The following is a 22,326-nucleotide window of genomic DNA, read 5'->3' as shown; positions in this document are numbered from 1 at the left end:
GATTCATATTTGGATATGTGCAAAGAATATTTGTCTTTCTGTGAAAGATGTCTGTTATGTGTTTGTCTGGCTAAATTGTTGCAATCTCTGGACAGCATAGCAGAATATAACAGAATATAACTTGGTACATAAAGTGTGGAAATATACTGTGTATTATATGCTCCTTAAAGTGTCACTGTCATTTCTAAAAGATTTTGAAAAAGTTTTCATTGGTCCGGGTCTGAGAGTTCAGACCTGTACTGATCGGGAGAAGAAATTGTAAGAAGACTGCGCCAGGCACAATCCTCTCCTTGGTCAGTGTCGTTTGATCAATCGGACTGATTGCCTATGTAAGTCTATGGAGCCCAAATAATATCACATGACACTGCACTTGTTCTCCCGATCGATATGGGTCTGAACACTCAGACCCGGACCGATCAAAACTTTTGACAAGTCTCTATGACGTGTCCAAAACTTTTTACAATGGACAGCGACACGTTCTGTGTGTCCCGGAAAGTGCTCACATTTACTTTTTCCTGTTTTTTAATAGAAGACACTGTACTCACAGATTAAATCTTCATACGTAACAAAAAGCTTTTATTTTATTCACAATCCAGTTCAGTGTACAACTTAAACTGAAGGCTAATGCACCATCTTCCCACTGCCTAGACACGCTGCTCTGCTGTGGTCATTTTGTAGTACACGCCTCCCTCCTCATGCGCTTGAGAAAGGGGGCGTGTCCTTGGATATGTCACTTACAAAAACCCTCAGGTAGTGAGCCGGGGGGGCGGGGGAGAAAAACACTCTTAGTTAGCGCACCCCTAAAAAATAACATTGTATTGTTTTAATTTAAGACATAAAGATTAAAATTTGCAGGTCTCCCTTTACATATATCTAACTGATCTAATATATCAGGGGTACTCAACAACTTTTAGTGAAGGTCCACTTACCGGGGTCTATTGTCAGGTGAAGGTCCGAGCTGAACATCAGTAGGAAATTGTGTTTTGTTAATTTTCACAAACGTTCAACTATTTATATACAGAATTGCTGCTTATTAGCAGGAAAACTGGCATTTTTTTTCTCTCTCAACAGCCCTTTGCTATTCGGTACAAAGGGGGTGACTGCCCTGGTAGTATATAACCCCCCCTGTTGCTCCCCCAGTAGTGTATAGCCCCCCCTGTGCGCTCTCCCCCAGTAGTGTATAGCCCCCTGTTGCTCCCCCAGCAGTATATAGCCCCCCTGTGCTCTCCCCTTGTAGTATATAGCCCCCTGTGAGTGCCCCCCAGTAGTATATAGCCCCCCTGTGCTCTCCCCCTGTAGTATATAGCCCCCTTTGAGCTCCCCCCAGTAGTATATAGGCCCCTGTGAGCTACCCCCAGTAGTATATAGCCCCCTGTGCTCTCCCTCTGTAGTATATAGCCCCCTTTGAGCTCCCCCCAGTAGTATATAGCCCCCCTGTGAGCTTCCCCCAGTAGTATATAGCCCCCCTGTGCTCTCCCCAAGTTGTATATAGCCCCCTGTGAGGTCCCCCCAGTAGTATATAGCCCCTCTGTGCTCTCCCCCTGTAGTATATAGCCCCCTGTGAGCTCCCCCAGTAGTATATAGCCCCCCCTGTGCTCTCCCCCTGTAGTATATAGCCCCCTGTGAGCTCCCCCCAGTAGTATATAGCCCCCTGTGAGCTCCCCCCAGTAGTATATAGCCCCCCCAGTAGTATATAGCCCCCCCTGTGAGCTCCCCCAGTAGTATATAGCCCCCCAAGTAGTATATAGCCCCCTGTGCTCTCCCCCTGTAGTATATAGCCCCCTGTGAGCTCTCCTCAGTAGTATATAGCCCCCAGTATATAGCCCCCTGTGAGCTGCCCCAGTAGTATATAGCCCCCCCAGTAGTATATAGCCCCCCCTGTGAGCTCCCCCAGTAGTATATAGCCCCCCAAGTAGTATATAGCCCCCTGTGCTCTCCCCCTGTAGTATATAGCCCCCTGTGAGCTCTCCTCAGTAGTATATAGCCCCCAGTATATAGCCCCTGTGAGCTCCCCCCAGTAGTATATAGCCCCCCCAGTAGTATATAACCCCCCTGTGAGCTCCCCCCAGTAGTATATAGCCCCCAAGTAGTATATAGCCCCCTGTGCTCTCCCCCTGCAGTATATAGCCCCCTTCGAGCTCCCCTCAGTAGTATATAGCCCCCCAGTGCGCTCTCCCCTTATAGATAGCCCCCAGAGAAAAAAAACAAACAACCCACAACTCACCTAGCACCTCGCTCCCCCGCCGCGCCTGTCGTCTTGTCTTCTTCTCTTCTCCCCTCGGTCCGGCCCCCGGCTGATACGCGCTCTGTAGGGATGTCCCGGGGATTCCCCAGCAGAGCGCGCATCAGTGACCTCAGCATACGCCGCCGGCCTGCACTTCCGGGAAGGACAGGCCGGCAGCGTACACTGAGGTCTGTGGTGCGCGCTCTGCTGGGGAATCCCCGGGACGTCCCTACAGAGCGCGTATCAGCCGGGGGCCGGACCGACACTGCCCCCAGCCCCACAGGCGTACTGACATCTAAGGACAGTACGCCTATGGGGCGGGAGGCAGTGCGGTGGGGAGCGGGACCTCCTAACAGCCCCGGATCCGGTCCGTCCCGGGAGGTTAGGAGGTCTGACCAGGGGTCCGGACAGCTGGCCTCCGCGGTCCGGGTTCGGACCGCGGTCCGCCAGTTGAGGACCCCTGTAATATATCAAGGCTAGAGGTATACTCAGTGCCTTGTCCCTTGGTTAACTCATTCATCATGCACAGGGAAGGTTGCTATTAAAATATAATATGCCCCATCAACATGTTTTTTCACATTAACAACTTCATCAGGAAGTATTGCTATACTCCAAAATGTCTGCCACATGGAGGAAGGAGGTGTGTCAAGAAACATGTGTGGCAAAGCAGCGTGTCTGGGCAGTGGGAAGATCAGTTTTGAGCTTCAGGTTTACACTGTACTGGATTATGAATAAAAAATAAAAGTTTTGTTACATTTGAAGACATAGGCTGGGTTCACATACTACATATATTTCAGTCAGTATTGTGGTCCTCATATTGCGAACCAAATCCAGGAGTGGATTAAAAACACAGAAAGGATCTGTTCACACAATGGTGAAATTGAGTGGATGGCCGCCATATAACCGTAAATAACTGCCATTATTTCAATACAACAGCCGTTGTTTTAAAATAACAGCAAATATTTGCCATTAAATGGCGGCCATTCACTCAATTTCACCAGTGTGTGAACAGAGCCTTTCTGTGTTTTTAATCCACTCCTGGTTTTGGTTGCAATATGAGGACCACAATACTGACTGAAATATACTGTGAACCCAGCCTTAAACTGTGAGTACAGTGTCTTCAGTTAAAGACATGGATTAGTAATTGTAAGCACTCACATTTATTTTAGGATGGATGCATTATTAAGGTGGATATGATCTACATTGTATTTCCACACTTTATATACTAAATTAAAGTGTTACTGTCATTTGATTTTTTTTTTTTTTAATGTTAAGCTACTGATTGCATCAGGTCTCACTCCAAAGACCCCCTGCAAACCCGAAATGCAGCCTAGAGGAGTACACACATCTTCATCTTTTAATCACATATGACTTGTTTGCTGTATAGACTCTAATGCAGTGAATGAGATGGATCTTCCTGCAATCCGGGTGTGCAGTACACTACCATGCACTCCCATGACTGTATCTCCAGGATTGTAGCGGGTCTCGGGAATGAATCCCACTGTGATCAGTAACTTTTGACATGTCTGAGAACCTACAGTACCCCTTTAATTTCTAAATATCAGTATTTTCATTCAAGAGATCCCATGTTTACATTGGGTTCTGCTGCTGGCAACCAAGGTTATTTTGCAAGGGAAATGAAGCATTAAACAGTGACCATTAAAGGCAATCTGCTTGGCCTTCTAGAGTGGGAACCACTTTGGGTTAGTGAATCCCTTTTATTAACAGTATAACCTTTTATAGGGCATTTGAACGGGCTTGTCTAAACCAGACAACCAGTCTTTAAACATTAATATTAGATTACATTGAGAACATCTAGGAAATTCCTAGCAAATTTAGTTTGTATTTGTTAGGCTAGGACTGAGTCATTCCTAAACCATTAGCGTGATGCTCATATTCTATTTTTATGATAGACCTACACAATAGTAGATTCCAAGAGGTCACAGAAAGGAGTAGGACAACTTAACCTGCAGTACATCCTGTAAATCCCTGCTGTCAGCTTGTCCTGGCATGCATTGCTATGGAGTTTGCATTAGAAGTTTGGTTTGGTAGATATGAGCATGTCATTTACAAAAACATCTCTTATCTTTATCCTCCTCCTTTTATTGGACAGTCCAGTGATGAATAGCAGAGGTTATAGCAAAGGACTGATCCCAGACAGTGCTGAAATTGGCTTGTGGGGCTGCAGTAAAAGAACCATTTTACAGTCTGTGTGTGTCCATGGGCTGGGCGAGACTCCCCAAATTACAGAAAAACCTATGGTGGTCTGGGAAGGAGAACAAAGAGTAGGAGAGTTTAGAAACTGGTCTGTTTAAACAAACAAAAGTACAATCAAGATGATATTTGCAGGCTTGGGCTGAAGTGGAGAAAGAAAACTACTTAAAGTGTAATTATTTAAAGGCGAGTCTTGACTGATTAGAATGAGGAATCTATTTCACACACATGTTTGCTTTCCTGATGTGTCTTAGGGCTCGGCCACACTAGCGTTTTTCTTTGTTTCTAACGGATCCGTCTATATTAATTAAACGGATGAGCATAAACTGATGAGCAGACTGATGCAAACTGATTGCAAAATGTTCATCTTTTTTTAATGGTCCGTTTGTATTTTGGCTTTAAAAAACTGACTTTTGTACATCAGTTTGCATCCGTTTGCATCAGTCAGCATCCATTTTTCTATCCGTTTATTTTTCTTCTTTGGTTTCTTGCTGCTTCTGCGCATGCTCAGTGCATAAACGGATGAAAAAAAACGGATGTGAACGGAAATACCTTCCGTTTTAGATCCGTCCTCATTGACTACGATGTAAAAAAAAACCGGAAGTGCACTTTCCGCTCGTGATCCGTTTTTTTAAGCAGAAAGAAAAATACTGCAAACACTATTTTTTCTTCCGTTCAAAAAAACGGATCTTGAACGGATTGCATGCAAACGGAGCACAATTAGGGCAAACGGAGCACACTAAAATAGCATGGGAATCTATGGGGATTTTAACGGATCCGACAGTTTCCGTTTTGCCTACTCTAAAACGGAAAAGGTAGACGGAATGGTGCCGGATGGTCAAACGCTAATGTGAACGTAGCCTTATAAACTTAACAAAATCTGAAAGGGTTTGAAATTGAAGCCTATCAGGCCAGAAGGTAGTTGATGGTGCATGCTGGTTGTAGAAAAGTAATACTGTTTTGTATACTGTATACTTTTTTACTTTTACTCTTTTAGGCCATGTTTACACACTGTATTCAGCAGCAAACTACGGCCACTGTATTACATGTTCCTGTGGCCGACACTGTGGTATCAGCTGCATTTGGAATATGGGCACCTTTGGGTGTGCCCGCAGTCCAATTAAGCATTAAACACAATGTAAAGTACGGCTGCTAGCTCTACTTTATATTGTGTGTATAACTTTTTCTACGGCCGCTGTTCGCCAAATCATTATTTTCTACAACAGCCGTAGTGTATACACTATGGCATTTGTTGCATTGAAATCAATGCAAACATATTAATATAATTACCAAGGGACGTTCTTTCCACTGAAAAGGATGGCCGTTGTTAATGAAATTAATACGCTGTGTGAACATGGCCTTATATACTATCCTATTTCAGTTGTTATGTTATGTGCTTATTTTAATTTTTTTCATTTTAAAATATCATCAACACCCTGAGATAAGGTCTAAGAAATGATATTAAGTAATGTAAAGGTTAAAAAATTTAGGGGTGCGTTCACACATACAGGATCTGCAGCAGATTTGATGGCGCAGATTTGATTTGCTTTGAATCTGAAACTTCAAGTCTGCGCCATCAAATCTACTGCAGATCCTAAATGCGCATAAAACAATTGCTTGTATCTGCAAATCTGTGGGCTGTAATTCATGTTCCAAACTGCTGACACTGTTAGATAGCTGTTAGATTGAGGTGACACATGGTACCTTTCATATAGCTGACTGTACTTTCATAAAAATAATTTTTTCCTCTAGTGAAAAGTGTCAGAGAATCTTTCCCTTGAATACCTCCTAACTGCCCATCCTATACCTGGCCATGCCTAATTGACAGTTACCTGCAAGCTCTATGCAGGTAAAGGGATGGGAGTTGTTACAAATTTGAGCAGATCAGGAGTGTGGGGAAAACATCTCTTTTTTTTCTCTGTATAATAACATTTTTCTCTGTATAATAAAAGCATTTTTTTACTTTCTGGAATCACAAAGTAATATATGAAAGTTTCTGTGTGTCTCCTTGACCTAATATGTTACTAACAGTATCCACATTATAGAACATGAATTGCATTTGACAGATTCACTTTAAAGGGAACCTGTCACCCCAGTTGCCAGGGCAGAGGCCGCCCAATTCCCCCGGTGGAACCCCATATACTTACCCTTTCCTCAAAGTCCCGCTCCTGGACCCGATCCCGCCGCCGAGGCGGAGTCACCTCTGGTAATCAGCATAACGTGTGCGCAGGGCTTCCGACAGCGACTTCTCGTCGGCGGGACAGGGTCCAGGAGCGTGACTTTGTGCAAGAGGTAAGCATATGGGGCTCCACCGGGTGGTCGGACGGGCTCTGCCCCGGCAACTGGGGTGACAGGTCATTGGACACATTTTTTCAGTTAAAAGAAGATAAAAATGAATATGGATCTGTAATACAGAAGTGTAAATGAGCCCTGAACTGTGTAAGGAAATGTAAAGAAACTATGCTTGTTGTTCAGTCATATCTATTATTTATTTATATTTTTTTATTTATTTATATTTTTAAGTTTTATTTATTTATTTTTATTTTTTCATTTCAATTTTTATAGCCATTCGCTGGGGTAAAAGCAATAAGCAACCCCCCAATGTTCCATTCTAACTGTACCTGGTCCTGCTGCTTAGCACCTCTTAGTCTTAACAAAATGAAAGTGCTTACTTAAATCACGAGTTTAGGTGTGTCATTGCTGCTATCAGTGAGCACTACCATGTGTCAAGACTGAGAGTTGTCTTGACACACATACTGTAAGAAAAAAAAAATCATAGAATTTTAATGCTAAGTGAATTGATTCTTTTTCTTTCTGCAAATGGCTCCAGCGTAGCTGTCAAGGCTCCACTATGAAAGAAAGTTGTGATGCTAATATCTTAGTGTATCGTACTGTATTGGGTTATTAGAACAATATGATGTTTTAAAAATGTATATATTAATAAGTCAGTTTTATATTTGGGAGAAGAAAAGTGAGAAATAGAATTGTTTGAGGTCAGAGTGAAGGGGAGGGGTTAAGATAATAATCTGGATGAGAGCAGAGTAGTGGATAAGGTTGCATATGAATTCCAATAATATAGGGATTAATCACTTTTAGCTTAAGTGTTCTGTAAAATCTAGTATCAAAATCTTCCAAAGGAAAAAGGAATACAGATTTTATATTTATTGCAAAATTTTGTCCTATTGCTGCGATGGTACACTCCATGCACACAGCATACAGCTTCATTCTTATTGCCTTGACTAGGATTATATGTATTTACAGCATTAGACACAAGAAGTTACGCTGATGTCAAAGGAGTCTTGTTATCCAAGCAGCTGGCTCCCTTGCGTTTGCCCTCACTTACTGTACATCTGGAAAAAGGCTTTTTCCAGCTGGGAGCCATTTCATGTCTAAACCACATCCCCCAGGCTTAGTAAAAATATTCTCCTGACAGTGTGAGCTATGCTTAGCATTAATAGGTGGACGCAAATTAAAATGTAATTGTGTAAGCGGCAGAAAAGCCAAACTTTCATGACTTATCAGTGCTTTCAAATTATATTTTTCCTATATTTTATTATTTTTAATATGGGACTTTTTAGGCTGCCATTCTGGTAATGAGAAATAGTTTACTGGTCTTGGGTTTTAATTTATGTTTTAACTTTTTTGGCCTTGTTAGGCATTTATGAAATGTTTCTTTATAGAATTTAATATAGACTGCTTACTGTAAGAAAATGGTATGTATTATAAAATCCAGAATGAAAAGCATATGTAGACAAAGCAGAGTTAGAGGTTGCAGATATCTTCTGGATGGTGATTGGAGAATACAGAAGGCGCTTATGTCAGCACTAGAGAGCATCCACCTGTCTGTTGGAGCTTGCCTCTGCACATGGTCTTATTGGCCCACATTTATCAATCTGACAGGTAGCAGCCAATCACAGCTCAGCGTTCATTTCCCAGAATGTGCTGTGATCAGTTGCCATCTGCTGAGACACACTTTTGTCTTGGGTAGATGAAGTAATCTGCTGTTTTTGTAATAATTGATCATTTTTTTCGCAGTGCTGTATCATTTAATTGCAATGAAACTCCAGTGTGTGCAAACATACCCTAAGGCTATGTTCACACGTAGAATTTAAGGTGTATTTAATTAGTGCTATTTTGTAGCAAATTGAGCACTTTGCGATACAATATCGATATTTTTAATGCAATTCCATCAAAATCGCAGCAAAATTATAGTCTCTATGATAGTTTCTAGCTCCAGTGATTACCAGCTACAAGCAGCCCTTCAATTTTTTAGCACACGCCTCTTGGCACCATCATGTGTGGCAAAAAATCTGAGACAAACATTTTTCTGGAAAAACCCGCATACTCAAACAAAAATACCTGGGGATTCTAGAAACCAGAGCCTGCATTTTTGGCCCATTTTGGCAGCCGGAGGGAGATCAGGTTCTGACAGCTCATTCATTTTATAATACATTACAGCACTGATCATGTGCTGTAATGTATTATAGATGGACCTAAAAAAGTAAAAGTTGATTTAAATATGTTAAATAAATCAATTAATTAATTAAATAAATGTACACATTCCCCATATCCCTTTATAAATTATCCCCTATAAATGAGATACACATATTTGGTATCGCTGCGTCCGTAATGACCTCATCTATTAACCCGTTACATTAATTATCCCGCCGATTAACGCTGCAAAAAAAAAAATGGGTAAAAAACTAATCAAAATGACAATTTTTTTTTTAATCCCACCCCCTAAAAAATATAGATAAAAGATATCAAAACATCACATGTACCCAAAAGGTGTACCACTAAAAACGTCAGCTTATGCCGCAAAAAAAGCCCTTACATAACTCCATTGGCGAAAAAATAAAAATATTACTGCTCTTACAATATGTAACACACACAAACAGTATTTATAGTATAAATGTCATAAATAGAGATGAGCGTACATGCTCGAGTCCATCCGAACCCGAACTTTCGGCACTTAATTTGCAATGGCTGCTGAAGTTGGATAAAGCCCTAAGGCTATGTGGAAAACATGGATATAGTCATTGGCTGTATGCATGTTTTCCAGACAACCTTAGAGCTTTATCCAACTTCAGCAGCCCCCGCTAATCAAATGCCGATCGTTCGGGTTCGGATGAACCCGAACCCGGTTCGCTCATCTCTAGTCATAAACTATAACAAAAGATATATAAAATGGATATCACTGTAATCGCACCGACCTGACAAATAACAATAACATTTCATATGTGAGGTATAGTTAACGGCGTACAAAAAATATAATAATAATGTTTTTTATTCATACCACCTCATAAAAAATGTAATTAAAAATTATTAGGGTGCCACATGTCCCCCAGAATGGTACAGATGGAACTGTCAACTCGTCTTACACAAGTATTCAGGTGACGCACTGCGGCCACGTATAGGGGATTTCTAGAAACACTGAAATAAGGGGAATAAATAGTGATGGGTATTTTTCAGTTAGTATTTGCTGTGTTAGAGGAAAAAGTTAATTAAAATAGAATATCTGCCAAAAAAAATGAACATTTTAAATTCCCCCCAAACTTGCTTAAATTTCTGCGAAACACCTAAAGGGTTAATAAACTTATGAAATGTCACTTTGAATACTTTGAGGGGTGTAGTTTTTACAGTGGAGAGATTTATGGGGGTCACTAACATACATGCCCCACAAATCCACTTCAGAACTGAACTGGTCCCTAATAAAATCAGAATGGAAATTTTCATGAAAATTTGAAAAATCGCTGCAAAATTTCAAAGTCCTCTAACATAATAAAAGTAAAAGGACATTCACCAAATGATGTCACCATAAAGTAGACATGTTGTAGATGTTGCATTAATAATTAGTTTACATGACATGACTATCTTTTTTAGGAAAAGAGAATTTTGAATATATAGAAATGTAAATTTTTCAAAAATTTTGCGCAAATGTGTTTTTTTTGTACAAGAAACTACTGAGTGTATCAACCAAAGTATACCACAAACATAAAGAGGAATATGTCACAAAAAACAATCTCAGAATAACCGCGATAGTTAAAAGCATCGCAGAGTTATCACTACATAAAGAGAGACAGGTCATATTTGAAAAATAGGCCCCAGGCATTAAGGCCAAAACAGGTTGGAGAGGCAAGGGGTTAAAGTGACACTGTCACCCCCTTTTTGCATTCTGAATTCTCTACACAGGTGTAAAGGGTAAATTTATCAGTTTTCTTACCTTATTTTATATCACACGTCATGCTGCTTGTTCAAGTAAAAAGTGATTTTTTTTTTTCAACTGTAGATTATGCTAAGTGGGCGGGGCTTCATGGCAACAGTGCCACCGTTGGCCCCGCCTCTCCACAATGTCATCTGCACATAGGCCCCGCCCCCTCGCCGACCATTGGCACAGGCTGACCTAAAGGTCTAGGCCTCACCCCTCTAGGTCGGCCCATACAACGGACATTGAGGGGGCAGGGGCCAATGGGCAGAAGGCGTCACGACGGGGTGGGGCCAATGGTGGCACTGTGGGCGGGGCTTCGCAATGCTGTTGTAGTGGTGGCATGGGGTACTGCAACTCCGCTACTATTAAATTGAACTGCAGTAACCTTCAGGTGTCATATCAAGTCTTGATGGCCATCAGTGTGCTAAACCCGGACAACCTGAGGTGGGCCTTGCACTCCCGACTCTGACAATATTAACTCTGTGATGTGGCTCCATGATTCTAATGGAACCGTATCACAGAAGGGAGGGCATATGGTCACACTGGGGAGTGGCGGCCCCGCCTCCAGTGCATACAGCCAGGTGAGTTCAGGGGAGAAGAACAGTGCAGGGATCGGGAACCGGGCAGCATTTCAAAAAAAGACTGCGCTCGGGATCCCTGTGACCACGGCAATAAGCATATATATATATATATATATATATATATATATATATATATATAGGAAAATAGGAAAAAAGTTTGGGAAGACAGCGTCCTTTTGTAGATTAAAAAGATTTCTTTATTTCGCCATATGCACACACAGAAAAATTACTACGTTTCGGCTCCTCTAATACATCCTGAGCCTTCCTCAAGTATAGTGCTACTACAGACTTACACCATATTTAAATATATATAGACCAATCACCAAGTTGTGACAATAAAACCATTAACCAATCAATAAGTCCCGTAGGCGGGGACACAATCACAGTTTATTTTATATCCATTATATCCGAATATACATCTTTATATACATATTAGCTTTCTCCAAAGCCCTTTATTATTCATGCGGTTCAGGGAAGAAAAGGAGCGCTGCACCTCACACCTATGGCTGATACTGGTGCCCCTAGGCTAAATAAAAAACACATCAGAATTTTGTGTTGAATTGATCAAGCCATACTGCCCCATGTACCATCGTGCAGGTATCTGATACACATGGGTCCCTACACTAAGTCCACACCGTGCCAGTCAGTGGCCACCAACCCCTCAGGCGCGCATAGTCAGGGATTGGGGGCCATGGGACGGCCCTGCAACCCCCATGCCACAGGACCAGACCCAAAAACACCACACCAGAACCCGGCCAGCAACGCCGGCAGAGAAGGTCGCCCCCTAACAGCACAAGTCTGGATGAGGTATTGCGCTCACCATAGCTGCTGCAGACAGAATGGGAAAAGACAGGAGGGATTAAAACCATGTGCACTCAGGTGTCTCCTGCTAATTGCGGTCATGTGGGTCTCACCAGGAGGAGTGCAAAACACGGAGAAAAGAGAGAAACAAAATGCGGTTCACCTGCACGATGGTACATGGGGCAGTATGGCTTGATCAATTCATACACAAAATTCTGATGTGTTTTTTATTTAGCCAAGCGTCACTAGTATCAGCCATAGGTGTGAGGTGCAGCGCTCCTTTTCTTCCCTGAACCTTTATTATTCATCCCCGAAGGACTCCTCCGCACAGATAGACACACCGCCTCCTCGCCACCGCGGAGGCGGTGTGTCTATCCGTGCGGAGGAGTCCTTCGGGGATCGGTAGGAGATCGTGTGCCCATAGGAGAGGGTATGAATAATAAAGGGCTTTGGAGAAAGCTAATATGTATATAAAGATGTATATTCGGATATAATGGATATAAAATAACCTGTGATTGTGTCCCCGCCTACGGAACTTATTGATTGGTTAATGGTTTTATTGTCACAACTTGGTGATTGGTCTATATATATTTAAATATGGTGTAAGTCTGTAGTAGCACTATACTTGAGGAAGGCTCAGGATGTATTAGAGGAGCCGAAACGTAGTAATTTTTCTGTGTGTGCATATGGCGAAATAAAGAAATCTTTTTAATCTACAAAAGGACGCTGTCTTCCCAAACTTTTTTCCTGGACTACGTATTGGGTGTTAGCCAACCTGATTGAGGACTGTGCGTCATAAAGGGGATTCCGCTGTTTCCACAAGGAATTCAGTATAAATATATATATATATATATATATATATATATATATATATATAAAGAAAAGCAGTGTACCACTTTGCTAACTAAAATCTTTTTTTGTTTTTCTTATCACCTTATTTATCAGCGGTGTCGCGATTACCACCATCCGCGCCGGTCTCTTGACATGCAAAGGAGGCGGGCCCATTGCCCCCAATTCCCCAATATCCCCTCCCTTCAGTGACGCAGCCAGACTTTATTCTGAAGGAGGGGCATATAACAAAACTGGCGCAAATAGCGGGAACTGGGTGGCTGTTTGAAAAAATAGACCCTTCCATTGGCATTGATGCGCAGACTCTGACCAGGTGATGTAAAACAAACAAAAAAAAAAGCAATTAGGTAGTGAAGTGGTACATTCGCTTACAAATTTTTTATCTGTTACTGGGGGCTGGTAAAAGTGCTTTAATACCCTTGTCGTCGACAGCTCCTGGTTTGGCAACTTTTGGACTCCCATTGCTCCCCACTTATAGCTGCTTCCGAAATGACAAATGGCCGCAAGACCTGCCAGCTCAGCCAATCACTGGCTGTAGCTGTGTCTTAGCCAGCAATTGGCGAAGCAAGCATGTCCTGCTCCAATTCACAACCTTAGAACCTAGGAGTAGCAGGGGACCAGAAGTTGCCAGACCAGGAGCTGCGGAACAGAGGGCTAAGTACTGTAATAATTATTTTTTATTTTTAGCAAGCCTCTAGCAACCTATAAAAAAATGATAAAGCCTAATAATGAACAGTGTTGTACACATAAATGAGCTGGTAGGGGATTTGTGGATTCACACTGTTACAATGGCTGCATGTCCCTTCCCACCAATACAACATTTATCAGAATATTTGATGCATTTGGTGTCACTTTTACACATAGACTATTAGACAGTATACAGATATCCAGCTAGAAAGATTATAATTCATCTACATTGGTGAACATTTACATGTATTTTTTGCTAATACAATTAAACCAATGTTTTTTCTCCTCATCTAGCCCAGAGGATTTTTTGTCTAGTCTGACAGTGACAGAGCTTCTAGGCCCAGGAGAAAATTAAATAACATTTCTCATTGTTGACATAAGTATAATTTTAGACCGTCTTGTTATGCTGCCCTGTTTTCTTATCTCAGAAGAGTGAAATATGTGTGTGCAAATTATTCTCCTTACGTAGAGAAGGAATCCTATACCCTACTTGTATCCGCCGAGCTCCCAAGTACTACTTGTTTGGTCAACAAGCAACAGTGGGTGGTCAGGCTGCAGCACAGGACAAGGACCCGCTGTGCGCAGGAAAAAATGTTCAAAGGTATTTAAGGGTGGTAAGGAAGTCTGCCGGGCTTCAGAAAGTCCTCAGGCTACGGATCTAAATTCCCTCTGACTATTGTGGGCTGTGGGAAAGCTCAGTATGAGATACTTCCATGAAGAGGATGCACATCTTCACCTGCATTCACATCTGCCTCCATAAAGAAGCTGCCTTTATATAGGGAGCTGAAGAAGACCCTTCCATGATATTATCCTAATGTATACGACATGTTTTTACAAGGACATGTATCCTGTAGAAGTGCCTATTCTAATTTTAGATTCTGCAGTTCTTTATGCCGCAAGTAATCTGTGTACCAGTGACTTAGGAAACCTTAGTCCTGGAACGAAACCCATGTACTGCTATAAGCGAGCCGTGGGTCTGATTGTCTAACACATGTGAACATTGAATGGCTCTATTTGGCAGGCACTATATTAGAGAATTTTGTTGGCCTTGTATGGTGATATTTGGGTTAAAATTAAATCCCACCAGTATTTCTGCTTTATCTGTTTTAGTAGATACTCCCATAGCTGATGTGATAACAGTTTTGGGGAGCTGTGCGTTGTCATTCCTCTGATATTCCTGCTGGAAATGTATAAATAGGTTGGCAACTGGTTATTATGATTTCATTTGTTAATGCCTTTTTTTTTTTTAATTTAAATAAAGTTTCAGATATTTATGGCTTCTTGAGCCAAGCTGTTGCCAGAAGCCAGAATAAGATGTCACTTACTCCCTGTGATTTATATTTTGGGAGGGGCAGTAGTTTATATTTTTAGGTGATATTAGAAATATGGCCTTTTTTTTTTTTTTACATTTCACTAACAGGTGAAAAAATTTTTTTTAAAGAAATATATAATTTTTGTCATCAAGATTTCCCCCAAATTATATAATTAAAAGAAATGTCAACATTTTTTATTAACAGAAAAGGACAATTTATGATCTTATTAACAGATGCCTGATATTTTTGTCTAATACAAAAAATAAAATAAAGAGGAGTTAGATGCCAGTTGTACGCCATCTTTCCTTGTGGCATTTTTCAGCTGAAAATGCAAAACCACAATTCTGTATATTTACTTTATACTAAACTAACTTAGTTTTTTTCTGTGTTTTGTTTTCTGTGTACTTTGTGATTTATGTTTATTACATATATATCATTTAACATTTTTACATTGAGTGGCAGCAGTAAGGGGCAACACAGCCTTTCCAGAAGGAGCAACACAGCCTGCCACCAGAAGCTGTTTTAGGAACTGCAGGACTGCTCAAGCCCTTGCCTAAGCACAGTTACGTATCACTGTCACTGCTTCATGCGGCATTAGAATAGAGATTACAGCTGTCTGTAGTGGGGCAGCCTGTAGCAGAGCGAATGTGGGTGCCATTGCTGCGACGCTACTGACATATACAACTTCACTCATTGTAATGTCTCTCATAATGTTAAAATGCACTAGAATAAACATCAGGGCAGCAGGAGAGCTTGTAACTGTCAGGACCAGGTAAAGGGATGGATTGAGTCCCCTGGTGAAATCCCCTCCGGACCATAATGCTGTTTGGTTATGTTTATAATGGATGGTAATGAACTAGACCGGGTATATTTAGCAAATGGAGATTGTATGATGTAGGATGTGGATAATGGAGGTTTTAACATGATTTTGTACTATTGAAAATTAATAAAGAAAAAAAAAAACTGTCAGGACCAGGGCTTAAGTAACCGTGCAGTTTCTGACCATTAGTGGCAGCAGAAAGACTGTTGCCACTCAATGTTAAAATGTGTAAAAATAAATATATATATAATTTTTTTCTATGATTAAGTTAACTTTTGGAGAATACTCCATTAATGAGTTATGCTTTAACTTTCGATATATCGTTGTCATAATTCTACTTTCCTAACACAAAGCTGTAAATTCTTTACTGCATCAAAAATAACATTTTGTCTGTCTGCTGTCACCACATAGACAACATAGGTGATTTGGCAATGCTGAATATTTATGTGCATAGGGAGGTCAGGAGAAATAGCTGGAGGCTAAACAATTATTTGTCTGGACAGCTATTAAAAAGTGAATGGCTGACTTATGCCTATATAGGTGATTTGAAGCTCCATATTAAATACAGACCACTAAACATATGTAATAAGTGAACACTCTAGAGCAAAATAATGCACTGTGTTAAGTGCATGTCTCATCCTCTCAGATAAACTAGGTACAACATAGGTTACTACTATTCTCATTGTAAAACACCAAAAAATGGACAAGTTATTATATAGTAATATTCTGGCCAAAATAATGGCACACCCGCTTAATAAATCTGGCACATTTTTATTTTCCAGTTAGCCATGCCCCATTTTCTAGTTAGTTTCTAATATGTGCATGTTTGATAGAAATAAATTAGATTACTATAGTTTACGTGTGCCTGACTTTATATTGGTGTTATGTTGCCCTCTAGTGAAAATTTAAATGATGACACTTCATATGTGTAAATGGTTGTTGAGCAATGCTTTATCATTGTGGAGCTCTCCTTGCTCCAGCTGCAGTCATAGTCACTAGATAAGCGTAAGAATGATTAAACCTCTATTGCAGGGCCTGCACAATGCAGGCCCTGGGTACCCATAAGGAAATTATAGGTACAATATAGGTACAATAAGTATAAGGAAATTATGGGTACATAAGGTACCCATGGGTACCCATAAGGAAATTATAGTTCTTGATTTTAAAGATTTGAAAAAGTCCAGTTACTGATTTTTTTTTTTAATTTAGTCTCTTTTATAAAGCATTTTTTTCTGTAAAGTAAAATTGTAAAGTAACATTTGGGCTGCCGTGATAAAACATTAAGCTATCCCTACTTGTAACCTTGTGTGTGTTTTCTCCACTGTAATGCTGTGATAACTGAATTATTTTCTCTGCTCTCTTTTATAGGGAACACAAGTCTCCAGAGTCCAATGCTGGATATTGACAGCGATGGTCGTCCATCTCCAATTGCCCGGCTTAGCCAGACGGCATCACTGAAGAGAGGCAGCAGTTTTCAATCTGGACGAAATGACTGTAAGTAAAGAATACATACCTAGACTGAAAGCAAGGGTCATTTTCATAATTTCCCTAACTCTGCATGGCCAGGGCTTTTAGGAGCAGAGACGAATTTCACCTTTTGGAAGGCTGCATTAATCCTTCAGTTCTCCCATACACAATGATGCTATGTATGTGTGCATTGTATAATTTATAACTGCACTAAATGCCTTGCTATAGCTTTAAACACATTGCCGTTCCTTAGCATTATACATAGCCTCTGTACGTGGGTTATAATGACTAGGTACAGAAAACTTTTAACAACAGTGCAAAAGCTGATAGGACCCAAGAAGAAAGTGGCACAATTTCTATGTGTTCCCTGCTGTCCCCCTATACAAATCCCTGATAAAGGGAACAGCTCAGAGCTCTCATTGAGAGGGAAACTGATTTTCTTTTTGGTCCGCTGTCACAATACAGGGTCGGACTGTCCATGTGACAGCCTGACTCTGCTGACAGCCCTGAATGCAAACCTGTGCACAGCTGTGAAATCTACCCACATTACAAGGACTGACTCTGTATCTCATTCACTAACATAGTGTAGTCATCATGTTAAGCAATGTGTTAGAAAAGTAAAGATTTTAAGATAGTTCTAGGGGTCCAGCTGCTTGTCATCGACATCTTTTTTTCCCCTAATCCACTTGAATGATAACATTTTTTTATTTGTAACCTGTGGCTACAGATGATATGTAACATGGGATCATTATCTGCCTAGGATGCCTTCAAGCATAATTTGCAGCCAAAATGTTTGGAGACGCCCATCTTTCCTACACAGACCCCTAATAACATTTAGATATTCTGTGCTTTCTGGGAATCATTTGTGACAGGTCCTTTAAGACCCTTATACAAGCAAGAAGTTACCATATACTATGGTAGAAATTGAAATCTACTTCTCACCACTAAAAGTCTGATGCTATATGTTAATAATATGGATATTGTGAGTGTGTTTGGTTTGTCCAACTCTGAGCACAACTGAAACAGCAAGCCAAAACACATTTGTCATGTCACAGATTATCTGACTAAAAACATATTTACATAGCTGCCAATATTCAAATTTTGTTTTTGCCAGGGACACTTTGGCCTTGACAGCAAGGGGTGGGACTTATTGTGTTTTGTTGGGTGTGTAGCCTATTTTGGGTGTGGTTTATATGGGGTGGGGCTTATTACCCTTGTTTTCTTCTTTTTAGAATTTTCTCTTGACCTGGAAAGGAAAATACTAAATACCTGAGCATATGACAAACCCCAGTATACTATATACAGCATACTCCAGTATCAGGTCCCCAGTATATTATATACTCCATGATAAGGTCCCTAGTATATTATATACTCCATGAACAGGTCCCCAGTATATATTATACTCCATGATCAGGTCCCCAGTATATTATATACTCCATGATCAGGTGCCTAGTATATTATATATTCCATGATCAGGTCCCCAGTATTTTATATACTTCATAGTCAAGTCCCCATTATATTATTATATACTCCATGATTAGGTCCCTAGTATATTATATACTCCATGATCAGGTCCTCACTATATTATTTACTCTATGATCAGGTCCCCAGCTTATTATCAGGTCACCATAATATTTTATACTCCAGGATCAGATCCCTAGCATATTATATACCTCAGGATCGGTTCCCCAGCATATTATATACACAAGGGTCAGGGCCCCAGTGTATTTATGGAACATGTGAGCACTGAATGGCCGACAAAGATTTGCGAGCATAAATGTACCCCAGAGCTGATTGTATCCAGGGGATGAGCTACAAGCATACACCAGAGCCATCCCCCATTAGTTAGAAAAAAAAAAAAAAAAACATATGTACCTGGATCCCTGAAGCACACCACCATTGTCTCTTCCTTTAGGCTGTGCTAGCTGCATCTGGGACTTCCTTGGCAGGCCCTGGAGCTGGGAGGAAAGTGCAGCATCTAGTGGCTGGAGGAAGAATACAAAGCAGTTTACTTTTAACTATAAGCCTGTGCTTATATATAAATGCATAGGGGCTCAGCCGACCTTTTCAAAGCTAACTTCTTACCCATGCTCAAGCGCATTGAAGCAGACTTGCTCAAGTGGCACGGGGGTACCTTCACCTGGTTTGGACGCTGCGCGATCTTCAAAATAATTGTCTTGCCGCGCTTGCTATATCTTTTTCAAGCCCTTCCAGTTGCGGTCCCCCTATCCTACTTCCGGCAACTGTCTACATTCCTCACTAAATTTATTTGGGCACACAAGCAACCTCGTCTCGCCAAATCAATCTTATACCGTCCGAAAGCAAAAGGTGATCTGGCTCGTCCCAATCTTTATCAATACTATGTAGCTGCACACCTTACTCGGGTACTCGATTGGCATCGCCACGCCCCCACTAAATTGTGGGTCGGCCTGGAAATGACGATTTCCCCAATCCCCCTATTGGCAGCTCCGTGGATCCCAGCCTCTGCGCGTTTTGCCGGCTCTCATCCCACTATTGTTCCCACACTGAAGATGTGTCATAAGCACCTTTCCACTAGCTTCCTGGCCCCTCCCCCCTCCCCCCTGTTTTCCATCTTGGGCAACCCTGCCTTTCCGATCAGCTTGGAGGACCCGATCTTCCGAACCTGGTTGCGAGCTGGCTCCTTCCGAGCCACTACTTTCCTTCATGGCTCGGCATGGCGATCCCTTACTGACCTACGAGACCTCTCGGACCCAGCTCCCTTAGGGTTCTGGAGGGCACTGCAACTTAACCATTTCCTCCGCTCGCTACCGAACCCTTCTGGTTTCGCTCGCCCCTCCACACACTTTGAAACCCTATTCGTAAAGTTGAGGACACCAAACATATGGAAGACATAACGCAAAGTTTTTTCGGACGTGGTTATACTGGGACCAATTCACCGAGACGGATGAGTACCGGACCCTTCTGGCTCAGTGAGGAGAGGCCCTACCTGTCCCTCCCCCCCCCCCCCCCCCCCCCCCACCCCCCCCCCTCCCTACCCTCTCCCTCTTATTCTTTCTTCTTTCTCTCCCTTAACTTTGCCTTCCACTCTAGTAGTCCCCTTTTTGGTCCCCACCTGGGTAGTCGTGTGCCCCAGGCCAGGGGCGTAACTAGAACTAGCTGGGCCCCATAGCAAACTTTTGATTGGGCCCCCCCCCCCCCAAACAACTGACCACTAAGCTGTGAAGAGAGAGCAATATGTATATATAGTATTAGGAAAAGCATTATAGCACCATGACCACTGCCATTACCACTATATTGTTACCAACCAAATCCAGTATGTTAAGATGAATAATACAAACAGTACCAGTTTACATGAGAAAAATATTACCCCCTCTCACTGACTAAACCCCCACATACTGAATAATGCTACCACTGCTACGGAATAAAATCCACAGTCCAATATCATCATTGGCCATACAGTGGCATGTATAGGCTCCACACAGGCTTTACACACCATAAGTGATCACAGTGCAGTTACAGGCGTCTTCTCCAATCGGAGTTGCTCACTTTTCCCCTTCTTCTCCATCCAGCCTGGCCACCATAAGGACTTCTCTCAGTAGGATCTTACAGACAAACAGTTTAGGTTCCTCACTCATGCCCCAATATCCTACGCATCTATTTGCTCCATCTGTTCCCTCATATAGTGGTCCCCTCTGTATTCATATAGTAGTTAGACAACTGTGTCCCTCATTAAGTAGTTAGACCCTTCTCTGCCCCCCCCATGTAGTACCGTATTTTTCGCTTTATAGGACGCGCCTTTTGATCAGACGCGCCCCTGGTTTTAGGGGGGAAAATAGAAAAAAAATATTTTGCTCATTGTCACAGTTTGGAGATAGCAGCAGTGTGATTGGTGCCAATCCCCCCATATAGTGCCCCACATAGTAGCCAATGCCCCCATATAGTGCCTCACATAGTAGCCAATGCCCCCATATAGTGCCTCACATAGTAGCCAATGCCCCCATATAGTGCCCCACATAGTAGCCAATGCCCCCATATAGTGCCCCCCATAATAGCCAATGCCCCCATATAGTGCCCCCCATAGTAGCCAATGCCCTCATATAGTAGCCAATGCCCCCACATAGTGCCCCCCATAGTAGCCAATGCCCCCATATAGTGCCCCCCATAGTAGCCAATGCCCCCATATAGTATCCAATGCCCCCACATAGAAGCCAATGCCCCCATATAGTGCCCCTCATAGTAGCCAATGCCCCCATATAGTAGCCAATGCCCCCATACAGTGCCCCAATTGTAGCCAGTGCCCTCCATAGTAGCCAATGCCCCCATACAATGCCCCCATGTAGTAGCCAGTGCCCTCATATAGTAGCCAATGCCCCCATACAGTGCCCCCATATAGTAGCCAATGCCCCCAGACAGTGCCCCCATCGTAGCCAGTGCCCCCATATAGTAGTCAATGCCCCATACAGTGTCCCCATAGTAGCCAATGCCCCATACAGTGCCCCCCATAGTAGCCAATGCCCCATACAGTGCCCCCCATAGTAGCCAATGCCCCATACAGTGCCCCCCATAGTAGCCAATGCCCCATACAGTGCCCCCCATAGTAGCCAATGCCCCATACAGTGCCCCCATAGTAGCCAATGCCCCATACAGTGCCCCCATAGTAGCCAATCCCCCCTGCGACCAGAAAAACAACTAACAGGCTACTCACCTGTCCGCCGGCCCCAGCAGCTCCTCTCCCGACACTCCGGTCTCCCGTCATCCTCCGGGCACAGGCAGCGGGGGACAGAGAGACTGCCGCTGCAGAACACTTCCGGGACACAGGCAGTCTCTCTGTCCCCCGCTGCCTGTGCCCGGAGGATGACGGGAGACCGGAGTGTCGGGAGAGGAGCTGCTGGGGCCGGCGGACAGGTGAGTAGGACAGCGATCCCCTCCGCATGCCCAGCCCGCCCCCTCCATCGCCGCTTAGCCGATCAGGAGCCCAGGAAAGTGCTGCTCATTGCACTTTTCCGGCCTTCTGATCGGCTCAGCTGAGCAGCGATAGAAGGGGCGGGCGGAGGGGATGGCTCAGGGCCGCTCACTATGCATATGCATAGTGAGCGGCAATACAGGGGGCGGGGGCATACTTTAACGCGGGGGCCCGGGCCCCCTAAGCCCCCGGGCCCCATAGCGACGGCGTACCCTGC

The 22,326-nt window shown here is 42.7% G+C and overlaps 1 protein-coding gene and 1 long non-coding RNA gene across 2 annotated transcripts in view; one reads left to right on the top strand and one right to left on the bottom strand.

Annotated features, from left to right (window-relative positions):
• Positions 1-22,326, top strand: part of EXOC2 (exocyst complex component 2) — a 128,472-nt gene that overhangs the window by 53,055 nt on the left and 53,091 nt on the right. The window contains exon 11 of the mRNA XM_069958092.1: positions 17,066-17,191. Coding sequence (XP_069814193.1) covers positions 17,066-17,191 — 126 coding nt within the window. The remainder of the gene's footprint in view (positions 1-17,065; positions 17,192-22,326) is intronic.
• Positions 1-22,326, bottom strand: part of LOC138783408 (uncharacterized) — a 54,024-nt gene that overhangs the window by 1,223 nt on the left and 30,475 nt on the right. The window contains exon 4 of the long non-coding RNA XR_011361682.1: positions 19,040-19,149. This is a non-coding gene — a long non-coding RNA (uncharacterized lncRNA). The remainder of the gene's footprint in view (positions 1-19,039; positions 19,150-22,326) is intronic.

The sequence above is a fragment of the Dendropsophus ebraccatus genome, chromosome 2 (genome assembly GCF_027789765.1).
Source record: "Dendropsophus ebraccatus isolate aDenEbr1 chromosome 2, aDenEbr1.pat, whole genome shotgun sequence".
In the NCBI taxonomy this organism is placed as follows: Eukaryota; Metazoa; Chordata; class Amphibia; order Anura; family Hylidae; genus Dendropsophus; species Dendropsophus ebraccatus.
Note: the sequence above shows the minus strand (reverse complement) of the source record. Positions and strands in the feature narration are given on the sequence as shown.